Source organism: Sebastes fasciatus, chromosome 14 (assembly GCF_043250625.1).
Source record: "Sebastes fasciatus isolate fSebFas1 chromosome 14, fSebFas1.pri, whole genome shotgun sequence".
Taxonomy (NCBI): Eukaryota; Metazoa; Chordata; class Actinopteri; order Perciformes; family Sebastidae; genus Sebastes; species Sebastes fasciatus.
Genome location: NC_133808.1, coordinates 17,870,861 through 17,885,957, shown reverse-complemented (window position 1 = coordinate 17,885,957; position 15,097 = coordinate 17,870,861). Strand labels below are relative to the sequence as shown.

The window sequence follows — 15,097 nt, the reverse complement described above, 5'->3', positions numbered from 1 at the left end:
GCTCCTGCCAGGCAAAGGATAAACCCTAGAAACGGCACCTACACCCAGAAAGAGGCGATATCTTCAGTATACTCTGGAGGAAGAGAAGTTCCTAAAACAAAAGTAGCTTTTGTCCACGCTAAAGACTGTATATAAAGATGGACGACATGACAGCTCTCCAAAAGTGAAGCCAAAACATCTTGATCGCCCCCTGGTGGCTGGCTGCAGTATAGGTCATATATCCCGCCTCCTCCATGTTAGTTGATGGGACACGGGCCAAACCAAAAAGTAAAAAAAATGCCAAATACATTTTTCCCAAAGATGGTTTCTGTCATTTTAGACAGTTTTGGTATATCTGTATCACACTGATGTGTATTCTTCTGATGAGTTTGGTTTCAATTAGTTATTTGATGCTATAAAAAAATAGAAATTGTACAAGAGAGAAGATGTAACTTTAACTTTCCATAACCGTCACGAGTCTCATGTGTAATAGAACATGTTAATTTGATCATAAATGTAGTTATAGAGAAATTGTGGTTAGTTGTGTCTTTCTATTCAAACAGCTACTGTGGTGCTAACGTAGCAGCTAAGTGGCTCACGCTAGCAAGGTGCGGCCATGCTCGGTTCGTGGCTCGGGCAGGTGTGTGGGCGGGACCTCGATACCGCGGCTCCAGTCCTCCAATCACTATACTGTTCAGACTCTGGCTCCGAATGACGTCAAATCTGGCACCTCCTGTATCCGGGATATTTTAGCTTCACTTTTGTCCCGTGGGAGGAAGTGGAGTCACATCGTCCACACACATAACAACCAACAGGGAGCGAACACACCAAAGCACATAATAGAACTTCATCAAAAAGGAAAAAAAAAAACTCTGGTGTCGTCTGGCAACCACGAAACTGACAACAACCACAAGCTAAGTTTAGAGGGAGAACAATCTGCGAAGGAGATGATGAGATAAACGTAATGTAAGGTGACGGCGTTACAGCGACAGCCACTCCGACCACTGTTAAAAAGTAAAAAGTAGCATAAAATGGAAATACTCAAGTAAATTGCCTCAAAATTGTAATTCAATACAGTATTTGAGTGAATGTCTTGTGTTACACCACTGCCACTCTCTGGCGCCACTAAATCCAAACTGTGCTCAAGAGGTGTGCTGTGACATACTGTACACAGTAAACTAGGCCAACCTTCAGTGAGGTGAGAGATGCAATTTCGTTCACACTACTAAATGTCCAAATCCAACTCAGTCTGCATTTTTAAGTGTATTCACACGGTATTTAGTACTGACTGGTTCTGATAAGATCAGAAAAGAGTGTAAACACAGCCTATTCATCTGTGTACGTGTGAGAGAGAGAGAGAGATGCTTGTGTTTGACATGAACACACATTCCACATTTAACCTATTCATAGTTTAATCCCTGATTGTTGCTGTTTACACACGACCAGTCTGCAGGTGTCTGGTATTATTCTATGGTTTAACTGGGATGTGTGGAATGACAGTTTGTTAGTTCAAATTGAAGTTCAGTAAAAACTAGTCACGGCTATGTTTACATTGATATTCATCCACTAAAAGTCTCTTCCATTATCTACCAAAGACTCATTGCAATCCTGTAATTCTACAGTAGTGATCCTGTAGTTAATATGAAAATCTCTGTTCGCTCTTTTACAGTACAGTACTGTATGTCACAGCCGAGCAAACCTGTATCAAAGCCTGGAAAGCTGCAGGATCATAAAGACAGACAATGTGTGTTTCAGACCAACAAGAAACATCATTTCATCCCACATGACTAGGGATGTCATGAGAACCGATAGAGAAGGAATTATGACCTGTTCAACTTCCTAACAAAAAGACAGTATGCAAACGGTAATAATGGAGTGGATGATGAAGTACATGGGAGTTTTAGTTTTTTACCATGGTATCGAGTTGGTATCGAGAATCATAGAATTTCACTGGTATTGCTATTGATTACTAAAATTCTGGTATCATGATATCCCTACATATGACTACCCGTCTGAAAGTGGTACGAGAGAGAGAGAGAGACATGGAGAGAAATAAAGGGGCTGCATGTGCATCTAACACCAGATGACCTTCCTATATATATAACACACACTGTCTGTTAGACACATGGAATGAAAGCTATGTGCAGAGATCACAGGGCATGACTCCTCTGATGCTCACATTGAACTACTTGGGCTGTGTATTGGCAAGAATCTGGCGATATGATACGTATCACGATACAGGGGTAACCATTCAATATATTGCGATTTATTGCGATACTGTAAGCAAGGCGATATATTGCGATTTCTTTCAAATCTAATTTTAGGATTAACTGTCATATAAGGACACACCATATGTATAACATTTGAGTAAAAAAAAGTCATTATGTGAAATGGCTTCTATAGGGACTAAGATCACGTGAATACAATTGGGCTCATTGGATTCACAAGAGTCACAGTTTTACATTGATACCCAATTTATGCAATTCTAAGACTGTTTAGGGACCCCAGTATGCAGAAAATATATATAGAAATACACCATTTTAGAATAGGTGAAAATAACATATTTATACTGCATGCAAATAACTGCATTTGATTTATTGAAGTGGGCATGTCTGTAAAGGGGAGACTTGTGGGTAACCATGGAAGTCATTTTCATTCACATGTCTTAAGGTCAGAGGTCAAGGGACCCCTTTGAAAATGGCCATGGCCAATCAGATTTTTAATTCAAAATTGATATAGCATTTTGGAGAATCGATACAGTACCGCAAAACATAATATCGCGATACTCATGTGTATGGATATTTTTTTTACACCCCTATGAGCATTATGATGTTCTTGTCCAATGATATACCTAATGTTGATTCAAGTTTATTAAATACAAATGATACATATGGTATGGTTTAGTCAGTAAGCAGCTTTCTGACAAACTACTACGTAGCTGAATGGAGAGAACATGAATAAATGTTTTATATGTATTAAGTGTGACCCTGAGGATCCCGTTATATCTGCTGAAGAGGAGAGGCTGAAACTCAAAGTGAAGAACACGGTGCATGTTGCATCTGAAATAACATCTCTATAGGGACAGGCATTTCCTCTGAGTCATATGGCTGCACTGAACACTCAACACCGTCTGGACGCAGGCTGCCTGTGTGCTTCTGGTTTCTGGTGAGAGTCCAAGCATGACGGCCCACTATATTCCTGGAGAGTGTAGGCTGTGCCAGCTACTTGGACTTCCTCAGAAACTGCTTATTTTGGCGTTTATCATGATGATATGCTTCTTCAATGATGTTAGGCTCAAAGCCAGCTTGCACTCTCCTCATCAACATATATCACAACGACCAACTTGTAGCATGACAGGTCTTTCAATCCTACAAACATTTACGACATCATCATATCATGCAAAATGTTGTGCATTTGTGTATGCAGTGGCATTGTGCTGTGGCTGAGCCAATAGTCTTAGAAGCTGAACCCTTGGTATTGCCAGTGGGCACTTTTCACCCCCAAGGTCAAACTCAAAAATGCAGGAGGATTTTATTTCACAAAGTAATCTCTAATGTCACGGTTGTATGTCTGAAACAGCTGAGGTAGTTTATCCACCATGCAAACAGATCTGTCTTAACAATCACAGTTGTCTTAGCCTACTGTATGTATAACAATGCATTTTCGTATAACTGACAGCTGACCTTTTAATGCATTTAGAAATGTATTTATCTGGAGGCTGTTGTGCTGACAGCAAATCTAGGTTTCTCATTGACACAATGTGGCAGTCATGACTCAGTGGTGTTGCTATGGAAATGTACCATGACACTGCAAACACAGGGCTAACAGGGGGGCTCAGATAAACCAGTCTCTCACAAGTGAAATAGCTTTAAAACAAAGCAATGTCACGCAAAGGGTTTTGCCACAATTCAGCAAAGCCATTCAAATCAACAGCAGTAAAACTAAAAAGACGGTCATTTAGACACCGACGTGCGATTTCACAAAGAATGGATTGCGGCCGCTGATAGTGGCATGAATAGCGTTTCACTTGCCACCGCTATTTGCCCCGTCTCAAGGTCCAATTCACTAAAGATATTACGGCACAAACACTCCCATACATTTTTTGCAGCTGATTGTGATTATCCACGTGGTAAAGTATACATGTTGCATTTGCAAGAACACAGTAGGCAGAACAATGGGAGAGAGAAAAAAAAAAAAGTCAAACCGCGACGAACTGAGTGATGAGGTGCAGATGCATTCCTCAAAACTTTAGGCAAGGAATTCAAACGGGACAGAGAGAAACCGTATTTGGGAATTAATATCCCAGTAGGGCTGAACGACTTTGAAAAAAATATCCAATTGCGATTATTTTGACTAACATTGCAACTGCAAAATGATTTGTGATATCAGAGGGAATGATCACTTTAACATCATTATTCTCATTTTCATTGAAAATCATGTTAAAATGATGATGGTGTGATTTGTGATTTCGATATAATTTAATTAATTGTGCAGCCTTATATCCCAGTCTGTCAGTATAAATGTGCTTCAGTTACCAGTGTGGCTATTAGCGCTGATCTTTGTGAATTGGATTTTTGCACTGAGGCTCATTTGCATAGAAAGTGGCCAATTTTACACCAAATGTAAGCATATTACCTGATTTAAATATGTGCAAATAGCACAGGAGCACCAGGGAGCTATTTGCTTGGCAACACAGTTGTGCTTTGAGAATTACACAGCTTCTTTTTGTCTTATTTGTGCAGGTTTAGCGGCCGCAAAAGCCACGCAATCACCCCTGAGTTGTTTGAGGCACTATATCAACAGATGCCACTGCCATTTTCCTAAAGATGTGCCGATAAATTGCACTCTAAGGGAGCTACAGTGTGCGGACCTTCTAGGTTTTTCATTACTGCCATTTTCCTAGCCTGCTCATTTTATAATCTAAATAAGTAGAAGATTATTATTTTCAGTTAATTGTAATTGATGGGAAAATTACTACCCCAAAAGACACGCTGGGAAGCTCAATGGACAATTTCTCTATAGAGAAAAGTGAGAAGGGTGGGTGAGGTGATGAGTGCTGCACAGTCGGAACAATGATGTCATTGGTTTCTTGAGTGCTACTGAAAGAAGGTCATAACCCCTGTGACATGAGGATTGTGACACAAAAACAGCTGTTCCCTCTGACATACTGCCTTTGTCTTCCCAGTACCGCTACTGAAAAGACTGAGTGAGAGGCTGTCAGGCCCATGAGGTGCAGGCGCAGGCCTCATCAGTGACATACATAAGGAGCACTTTAAGATTTTGCTAACAAGGAAGCCACATTGTTGCAGGGTGAGGTCAACAGGGTGTCATATTGCTCCTTCACTGAGAAACTTGGGGATTATTCTTCATTTATCAAAAGAGAATGGCAAATCTGTGCAAATCCCTGACCTGTCGTCACAATAGGCTGGTGAGAGCGCAGGAGAATTGGCAATCACTCTGTCATTTTCTGATGTGAAACCCTGAATTGAGTGATGATAGAATAGAGTAAAAGGGCTCATTTGAGACTTTGTATATCAAGTGGAGACAATCAAGCCAGGGACAAATACCAATTTGATCACACTTTGTATACTACCAGTACAATGGAAGCTTTAGAAAAAACTAGAAAACTTTCTCTATTCATTCATTCTCAGGATTAAAGCAACACTAGAGCACAGAGAGTAGTCTAACACTGCTGATGGTCCTTGGTAACTGCTGAGCTCTGTAATTTCAAGCTTTCCTATGAGTCATTGCTTCAAGCTGCCCCCTGCTGCTACACATGCACACACAAATACACACACACACACCACAAAGATACTGAAATCAACTTCAGCATGCAGTGCAGTATAGGGATCCACATCCAGGAAATATCTAGCGGTCGACCAACCAGACTAATTTAACAGCCCTGGAAAATGTATAGACAAAATCCATTTAAAAAGCCATGCACTTTTGAAGCAGACCCATAATTGTTAGCTTTCCAACATAATGAATGTGCTCTCGTTTTAGAATTTGGCAGCGAGTTCTGCATAAACGTACAAATCAACAACAGATCACAGGGTCATATTAAGTGATAATATGATGCTGTGTGTAATAAAACATCTTCTCCTGACGTGAACTCATTGGTTAAAAGACAGAAGTAAATTAAGTAAACGATGATTCATCATGAGTTGTGTATCACCTGCAGTACGTCATTGTACTCTGATTAGATTGTAGGGTCAGACAAAAATAGTTGTAGAAACCTTTCCAAAGCCAAAAACGCAAAAGTACAAGTAATGCATATTATGAATTGAAACATAGTTATGAATAATATATTTCTGCTAATAGATCTCCAAAATGTTATATAATGTTCCTTTAAGCTGCAAATGTTAGTATGTCCAGCTAAGTAGCTTACAACAGTGGTAATTTCCAAAACCAAGGAACACATCATTAACCAACTACATTATGTGGGATTATAAATTAAGCCCCCATTCAGGCCCAACATGTGGGAGCCAAGAAGCTATATGAGAATTGAGGATGAAGTTAACAGGTCTGTCCTGCTCTTTATTTGGTTTTGTGAAGCATACACACGTCTTCACAGGGTTATTGTTGCCAGACAAGTCAGCTGACAATAAAGTCCGCTAGCGGCAGTTGTAATTTCAGCCGACAAAGTGGATTGTTGCTTGCTAGCAATGAGAAACCGTTTTAACTACTTCTGTGTGAAATCAAAGAGCCATTGTTTCCAAACGTTACTATAAATTTTGAGTAGTAAATCTGGTGCTGTTATCATCATCAACCAGGCTAGACTGGAAAGCGTAGGCGTAGCAACAGTAACTAAGAGGGGTGGGGCTTAGTGAATGGTCAGTTGGGGACCAAAGTCAGAAATAAAAATGGCCAAAATTAAATTAAGATCTAGCAGCAGGTACTTCCCCACATCAAGTGCATTACAAATCACACACAATGGCCTAAAACAAATAACCCAAGAGTGGCTGTTGGGCACTAAGCCAGGTATTTCCTGGGTAAACCTACAGTTATAATCACATTTAAAATGTCAACAGGTGGTATTAGACATCACATGTATTGCTCGTTTTTACGTTGTTTAGTTGCCACTGTATGTAGGTATAAACCTAGATCGTCTGAGTGTGCTGACAGCACTTTTATCTCCTCACTGCAACTAATGTACATACTCGCACAACTGGTTGTACCATCCATACGCCCTGAAGTCTCAGATAAATCCCAAGCCAAACATGTAACTATGCATTTATGTAAATCTAAATATGTCCTGCAGCTGTTTTTCTGTTATTCGTTCCAATTAAAGTTAGCATGCCTGAGGTAGCACATGGAAAATATTAAAAAAGAGGCCTTGTTTTTCAAATGATATGCCTCTTTGTGTCACAAACACCCTCTAGTACTGTAAATGGAGCACTCACCTGAGTTGCACTACTTTTGGTCCATGGTAATAAACATTCAGAGACGAGGGGGGAGAGGGTCGATGCAATAAGCTCAGGGAAAGGGTTTGGAACAGGGGAAGAGAAGGACTCCTCTTTGTCCTTATTGCTCCTGCAGGACAAAAAAAACACAGAGAGAGAGAGAAAGAAACAGATGCTGTATGAAATGTGGCAAGCGTTGTTCACATCTTATTTCATAATCTATATGAAATCCCACCGTTTTTCAAAAAGTGCCAAGTATGTCAGGCTGAATTTTTGGGTTGAAAATGATGCGCACGTCTATAATATTCTATTAAATCAAAGGTAAAGACATAAAAACATGTTTCCATAGTGTATTTTGGGTTGAATATCACTCACTTAAAGTGTCATACTTTTATACAGAAGCGTCAGTGACATGTTGGATCAAGCAGATGCAGAATTAGTGTGATATTGCAAGAAACTTGTGGAGAAATTGCGGTGGAAAATCAAGGTTTTAAAAAAAACAATGGATCACTTGTTTCCCTATTTTGCCCGTCAGAGTCAGTCCAGACTGTAGCATCATAATGACGTATTAGACTTAATGCTAGACTAATTTTGCAGCCTGTAGCTTGGAGAGCTGTTACAACATATTTCTGGTGCCATGTAGTGTAAATGAAGGCTGTCTGTCTCTGCATGGACTCCTCCTGCTCTCAACTACCAGACGACACACCCCACTCACCGTCAGACGTTTGATAAGATAATGCACATGTGAGATCACAATATAGGTCATTTCATATCTCGATAACGATATATATTACAATATAACATGTTCAATTCAGTACATAAATAATCTATATGTATGAAATAACCACAAACTTGAGTGCAAAATGAACAAACCAGTTTTAAGTGAAATTATAGAGAAAAAATAAATAATAAAGGCCTAGCCTATATCGCGATAAAAAAAACATACAATAGACATTTTTATAGTCATATTGCTCAGCCCTAATAACTATAAGAAATACATAGATCTATAGGGTTGTAGGAAAATATCGAAAAAGATCAAATATCGTGATATTGTGTTTTGTGATACTGTATCGATTCTCAAAAACACTGTATACATTTTTAATTAATAGTTTATATGCAAAGATTAACTCAGTCAATAATCTATTTCCTTTGCAAAGATATGCACCTTCTCAGTGTATGTGCCCTCTCAAAGTAGTGCTATCATGTTGCATGTTATAGAGAATGTGATTCATGCAAATGCAGATCCCACTGTTCTGATTGCAGGAAAAAAAAATTTTACTCAGATTTTATGCATATACGGTGGTGTGTTGTTTATACTACGACAGTTTTCCTAAAATTAAATTAAAAAATTGCAATATATCGCCTTGCCTACAGTATTGCGATATATTGAATCGTAACCCCTGTATCATGATACGTATCGTATCGCCAGATTCTTGCCAATACGCAGCCCTAATGATTAATGAGTATTTTTTGTTTGGCGTAGTAGCCAGGATGTTTTGTTCTTTACTCCTAAAATGCATAACTCCTAACATCTGAATCAATCAAAAAAAAGATCATCTACAACGATAACACACGATGAGGTCAGAGAGAGTTAGATTTCAGCACAGTTGCAGATGAGAGGGCCTCAGTCTGTGAAAGGTGCCGTTCTCTGACTGACGCTTTCTTTACTGCTCTGTAAACACAGCAGTTACTGAGTTACTAATTATCTCCCACAAACTAACAGGTGCTTGATTTGATTTCAGGTCTTTAACTGCACTGTTGAAATCGTACATTACACTCCATCGACAGCTGCGTTCGGGTCGAGCTCATTGTGTTTACAGGTACAAAGTCTACACTACAGCTTTCAAATAGACGCCTGTGTCTCACTCCTGCAAGTACAAAGAGTGTACTATTCTTCTGCAGGGCAGCTCACATTGTAAAGTGTACAGTAGAAAACTTTCAGATTTAGTGCAAATCTATTTTAAGTGAATAAACAGACTGGTGTCATTCATGACAAGAGCAAAAGACCTACCTGTTCCCCTTGCAGAGCGCAGTCCTGATCTTCTGGGCATTTGGTGTTGGTAAAGGAGCTCGCAAAGGGATGAGGGCTGGGCTGGGAAAGCCACTCACATTACCCTTACCACTGTGAAAAATCTCTGCTTTCTCTCCGAGGCTTCCAGAAGTGTGTATCCCGTCCAGCGCGTTATTCATATCACTCATGTGGGCCGGCTAAATCCAAGGCATCATCTGGAGCAGAGAGAAGAGACGAGCGGTTGGACTGGAGTGTGTGCAAAGCTCAGTTGGAGCAGACGGGCTGGCTGATGGGGCTCCTCTGCTTACAGCCCAGCAGAGCGCACACACACACACACACACACACACACACACACACACACACACACACGCACACGCACAGGCACAGGCACATACACACACACACAACTCTCTCTGGCTCATCTGCTGCCCACGAGGCTGGCCCAGTGGGGCAAAACGATCCCTCCTACCCAAACATGATCCACCACAATAAAGATATTTTTAAACACAATGACTCCCAAAACAGCCCTCCGTGCTCTGACACAGTAGTGTACTAATAATTTGTTGAGCCTCAAGTCTTTTGTTAATATTGTTCCTTTAATTTCCCATTTTTTTTTATATAGTTCCCTTTGCAACCTGGAAGGCATGAAATGTGCATACAAGGCACACTTACACAAAGGGGGGTGTCTTTAGCTCAGTAATGAGTCCGCCAGCACTATAAAACAATCTGTCCTTTTGTCATGGACTTCGCACAGGGAATCCAAATTGCCCTTTAAACTTAGTGCATTTTAGAGAGTATGTGGTTGTGCAGAGAGGATTGGTTGTGTTGTGGGCTGTGTCATTCAGTGACCGGCTCCATGTGGGGGATGGTTGGGATGATAACATCTTTCTGAAAGGTAATGTGTAACAGAGTCTGACCAGGGGAGGACAGGCTACTGGAGATACAGACGGGCGAACAGGGCAGCAAAGGGTTAAAACAATACCTCACTACATTAACAGAAGACAATTTGATTACTTTGGTAAATGTGACAAGCTGGTGCGGTGGTCAGTGGGAAGAAATACAAGGAATACAAAGAGTAAGGAAACAGTAAAATGTTGCATTTCAGAATGATAAAAAATGTATTTCATCTTCCTGAACGCATATATTTTAGCTTTATTCTCAAAGGAAAAAGTTTGTAATCGGTGAACTGATACAAGGACAAGAAACCCCAGGCAGCATGAGAGGGCCAGAAATAACCCATAGCCTGGAACACATTCTTTTGGTATCAGTCAATGCAAATGCTAATTACATTGGTGTAGGATGAACGCCAAATCTATTTTAGGGACTTAATAACAGCGTTTCGCAAAACTCTAAGACACAGTTTTTAAAAAAATATAAGTTGCACTAAGAATTACTGCAAAGGAAACTCCTGCCTGACAAACTGACAAATATAGTTCTTATAGTTGTTTTACTGTAATAGTACAACAAATTCATTCCCTCATATTGACGACTGATGATTGATTGTCCTTGCAACATGGGGCGTTCCAGCCTCCTTGTTAGCTCTTGTACACACATGCTATAGTATAATGCAGTGCAAAAAAAAACATGAGTTTGTCAGGTCATGGCTTATTTATATGGACCACCTGGATATGGTTTTATTTTTAACATTTTGTACTTTAATACATTTTGGCGTTATGTTTACACTTTTGATTTTTTAAATGACTTTACTTTTGGTACAGAACTAATACAATCATCATTAAATGATGGATCATTACTGTAAGTTACATTATTTTGTCTTTAAATGATGAACAGGTTATGTTTTAATTAGGGCTGTCAATCGATTTAAAATATTTAATCAAGATTATTCACAGTTAATCGAAAATTAATCACATTTTATCTGTTCAAATTGTACCGTAAAGGGAGATTTGTCAAGTATTTAATACATTATCAACATGAGAGTGGGCAAATATGCTTGCTTTATGCAAATGAATGTATACATGTATTATTGGAAAAATCAACTAACAACACAAAACAATGACAAATATTGTCCAAAAACCCTCACAGGTACTGCATTTAACATAAAAAATATCCTCATATTATAGCATGGCAAACTGAAGCCCAACAGGCAACAACAGCTGTCAGTGTGTCAGTGTGCTGACTTGACTATGACTTGCCCCAAACTGCATGTGATTATCATAAAGTGGGCATGTCTGTAAAGGGGAGACTCGTGGGTACCCATAGAACCCATTTTCATTCACATATCATGAGGTCAGAGGTCAAGAGACCCCATTAGTATGACATGGATGGTACCAATGGATTCCTTAGATTTTTAAGTTTCATATGATGCCAGGATCTTCACTCTAGCTTTAAAACTGAGCCCGCTACAATCTAAATATCGCAAGTTGCGTTAATGCGTTAAAGAAATTAGTGGCATTAAAACAAATTTGCATTAACTTTGACAGATCTAGTTTTAATAACACTTTTTTCAATTTTATTTTTAGAAATTCCACCCCATTGGAAAAATTCTGTATTAAATGACAGAAGCAGTTTTGGCCCCATCGTACTTTAGCTAAGCGCCAAAAATGACATCATGGACAGACACACACTAATTGGTCTAATGAGGCCCTGGTTGCTGTCAATGACCCTCATCAGCTCTGCTTTCAGTGCCACAGCACCAAGAGTGCCTCAATTTAGGAGTGTGCTGGCCAACCACGGTGCTGATTGGCAGGTTTGTAAGATGTGTGTAGTAGAGACAGTATTTCCACTGTTGTTCTGAAATATAGTTCAGATAAAAAAAAAAGAAGAAGAGTGGGGTAACAGCAGCTCATCCATGCTTTATCACTCTACTCCAGTCTAGGAGTCACCTTCTCACTTCTGCTAAGACCATCCTGCAGGCCACCCCTCAGCAGAGCATAGACAAAGTGGTGGAAACTGGATATTCCACCTTGCTATCCAGTTGTCAGTGGTGTGGCCAACAACCTACCACTACTGTTGGACTCTTAGGACATTTGCTGCAGTCTACAAGTCTTCCAGTCTATCCTCACCATAGTTCAGCCAGCTCCCCCAGAGCGCCCTGTGACTGATACTCTCCCCAAAGTCTGGAGGATCCCATTACCACCTTGTCTCCTCCTGGGGATGCTCTCAACCCATAAAGGAGGAGGACTGAGTCATAGCAGGAGGGGTTGACCAGGCATGTGTTGCTCACTGCCCTCCCTCTCATTGGCTTGATGAGCCTCACAGTGGAGGAAGGTGGAACTGCTAGGGACTCACGCTGCACGGTCATTCTGGCCATGTACACGTTCGCTGAGTTACAAATCGCATACTTCTTCTTTTTACTTTTAGTAGGCTACATACTGCAGCTGCCCTTACAAAGTACATACTGTTGCATGCACTACGCATACAATTGGGACATACTACTTCTTCATAAACATTGCACCTTGAACTTTAACCCTCATGCTCCTCATATATCCGCTGCACAGAGGATTGTTGGTCAGAATAGCCAGAAAAGCATGCTGGCTTGCATACTGCAAAATATGACCGGATGTAGTGGGACATCCTGGTATTTTCGGTGTACTTGACATACTATGTATTGGGACATATTACATATTTTTCTGGCATACTAAATGGTATGGTGGTATGTGTTGGAATGCACAGCATTATTGTAAGCAGAAATGTCTTAGTGGACAGGTCTTCACTACTAGGAAGTGCTGTCAGAGGCGTGATAGGCATAGTTTATGTTGTCTCTGTGGCTTCAAGAGAGTGAAAAGGTGTGCACTCTGTGGGTTCACCGACTGATCTTGAGTAGTATAACTCTGACAAAATCTTTCATGCTAAAGAATATCATGAGTTTAAGTCAAGCTACAGCTGTCCAGTTAAGCTCGATGCACTCTGTCCATCTCATGAAAAGGAAAGGTTACTACATGTGTGCACTCTTTCGGTTGGCTTATGTGGAATGCAATGGAGTGAAGCATAGCAGCTGTTGGAAACTACCGGGAGAGGGCGGTTAGGTTAACACTTGTGCTGCTGCAGCAGCAGCTTCTTTACAGACAAAATCCACGCTGGCCCATTCATAATGTGAGACAGCAGTGATCATGTCACTTCTCACCACTTCCAAGAATAATTATTGTGCGTATTCTGAGTTGCTGCTACTACGTGTAGCTGCCATTTCTCATTTTTAATTAATTGAATAATTTCTGGTTATAAAAAGTTGTGGAGAAGCGAGGACAACTGACAGCTTTCCAGCGAGTTGCCTATGTTAAAAGGCTGAAAATGTCCAAAAATAAGCTATTGTGATACAGTACCAATGTGGGTTTCTTCTCCTGTTTTGAGAACAGCAGTAGTTTTGATGCAGGCACCTTGGTGACATGGCATCTAATTTGAAAGTCAAATAATTGTTTTTCCAATGACACACTACTGTGTAATGTCCTCTTGTCACTGAATTGCTGAAGGAACACAGAATATGTTGTTGAAGAGGGTTCAGTCAACACCATTTGTCTGGGAAACAATTTCATATATGTTTTTGCAAGTGGCAGTAATTCTGATTTAGATCTACTTGAGGTAAATTAATTGTACATGATGAAAAGAAAATGTTAATTATAAGAAGTTATATTTACGTGTAACTGCATTTTACATGAAAAGTGTATTTTGTTTATATCTTATTTACAACTCAAATCTCTTCATGCACATGAAAAGCAAACGTTGGCGTTCTACTGTATAAACACTGACGGTGTCAAATTCAACACCTTTGGTTGACGCTGTTATAATGAGATATGTTGCTATACAGTAGCATAGAAATGGCTATTCTGCTATTCGGTACAGTTGGACGGTGTTAACGTTAAATTAGCTTTAATTTTGAAAGATAAATGGTTTGATAACAGCCTGTAAATGTGGGGGAGGTCTGCACATTTTATTTGGAGACGTGTAGGAGAAACTAGCACGACTTTGATGTGAACCTTTAACCATCAATGCTTTTGTTTTGTTGGAAGAGTTGAGAAATGCCAACGTCAGGGAAAGGGCAGTGAACGTTACATACTGTTCTGTTGTGCAACTATTTAGAAAACATTGACTTTCTGGCTGTAATTTAAATGTACATTTGCAATTCAATAAAATAAATCTTAAGGTAAATATTCAACAACAACAAAACTGCACAGAAATGCACGGTGCAAAATCACAATCCTTCCTGCTCCATCTACACCAGCTTGAACCGACTATATACCAGTTATAAATGTGGACTTTTTTATTACTAATTTTTTTTTTACAGCTGTTCTTACCTTGTGCCTGTTCAAGTGGAGTCTCCAATTCCAAACTTTGACACCTGGTCTTCATGTCGTTGCTGCTGTGTGTAATAAGACTCACTGTTCACACGTGTACCTCAGGTGCCTTACTGTAACGCGCCCTACATCACACACTGTCATCACCTTTTACCTGTTGTGAATAACCGGCTGTATTCAACGGGATCAGCAGTTTATGCAGAAAAAAAACAAAAAAAAACTGCGTTATTTATTTATGCACTCATTTAAAGCTGCAGTGGGTAGAATTGGAGCAAATATGATTTAAAAAAGTTATTTTTATAAAATGGTCACTATATCCTGACAGTAGTGCATGAGATGGGTATCTGAAAAAAAACATGTGCCTCTGTGTCCTCCGGTGCTCCTAATGGCATCTGCAAGATTTCACAGACCGGAGGAAAACAACCAATCAGAGCTGAGCTGGAGCCTGCTGTCTC

At 39.9% G+C, this 15,097-nt stretch overlaps 1 protein-coding gene across 2 annotated transcripts in view; it reads right to left on the bottom strand.

Moving 5' to 3' along the window:
• grb14 (growth factor receptor-bound protein 14) overlaps positions 1–9,712 on the bottom strand; it is a 31,704-nt gene extending 21,992 nt beyond the window's left edge. For both annotated transcript variants that reach the window (XM_074659385.1, XM_074659386.1), the window contains exons 1-2: positions 9,394–9,712; positions 7,383–7,512 (exon numbers count right to left, since the gene is read on the bottom strand). In XM_074659385.1, the coding sequence (XP_074515486.1) occupies positions 7,383–7,512; positions 9,394–9,581 (318 nt within the window). In that variant the 5' untranslated portion in view covers positions 9,582–9,712. The remainder of the gene's footprint in view (positions 1–7,382; positions 7,513–9,393) is intronic.
• Positions 9,713–15,097: the final 5,385 nt, after the last annotated feature.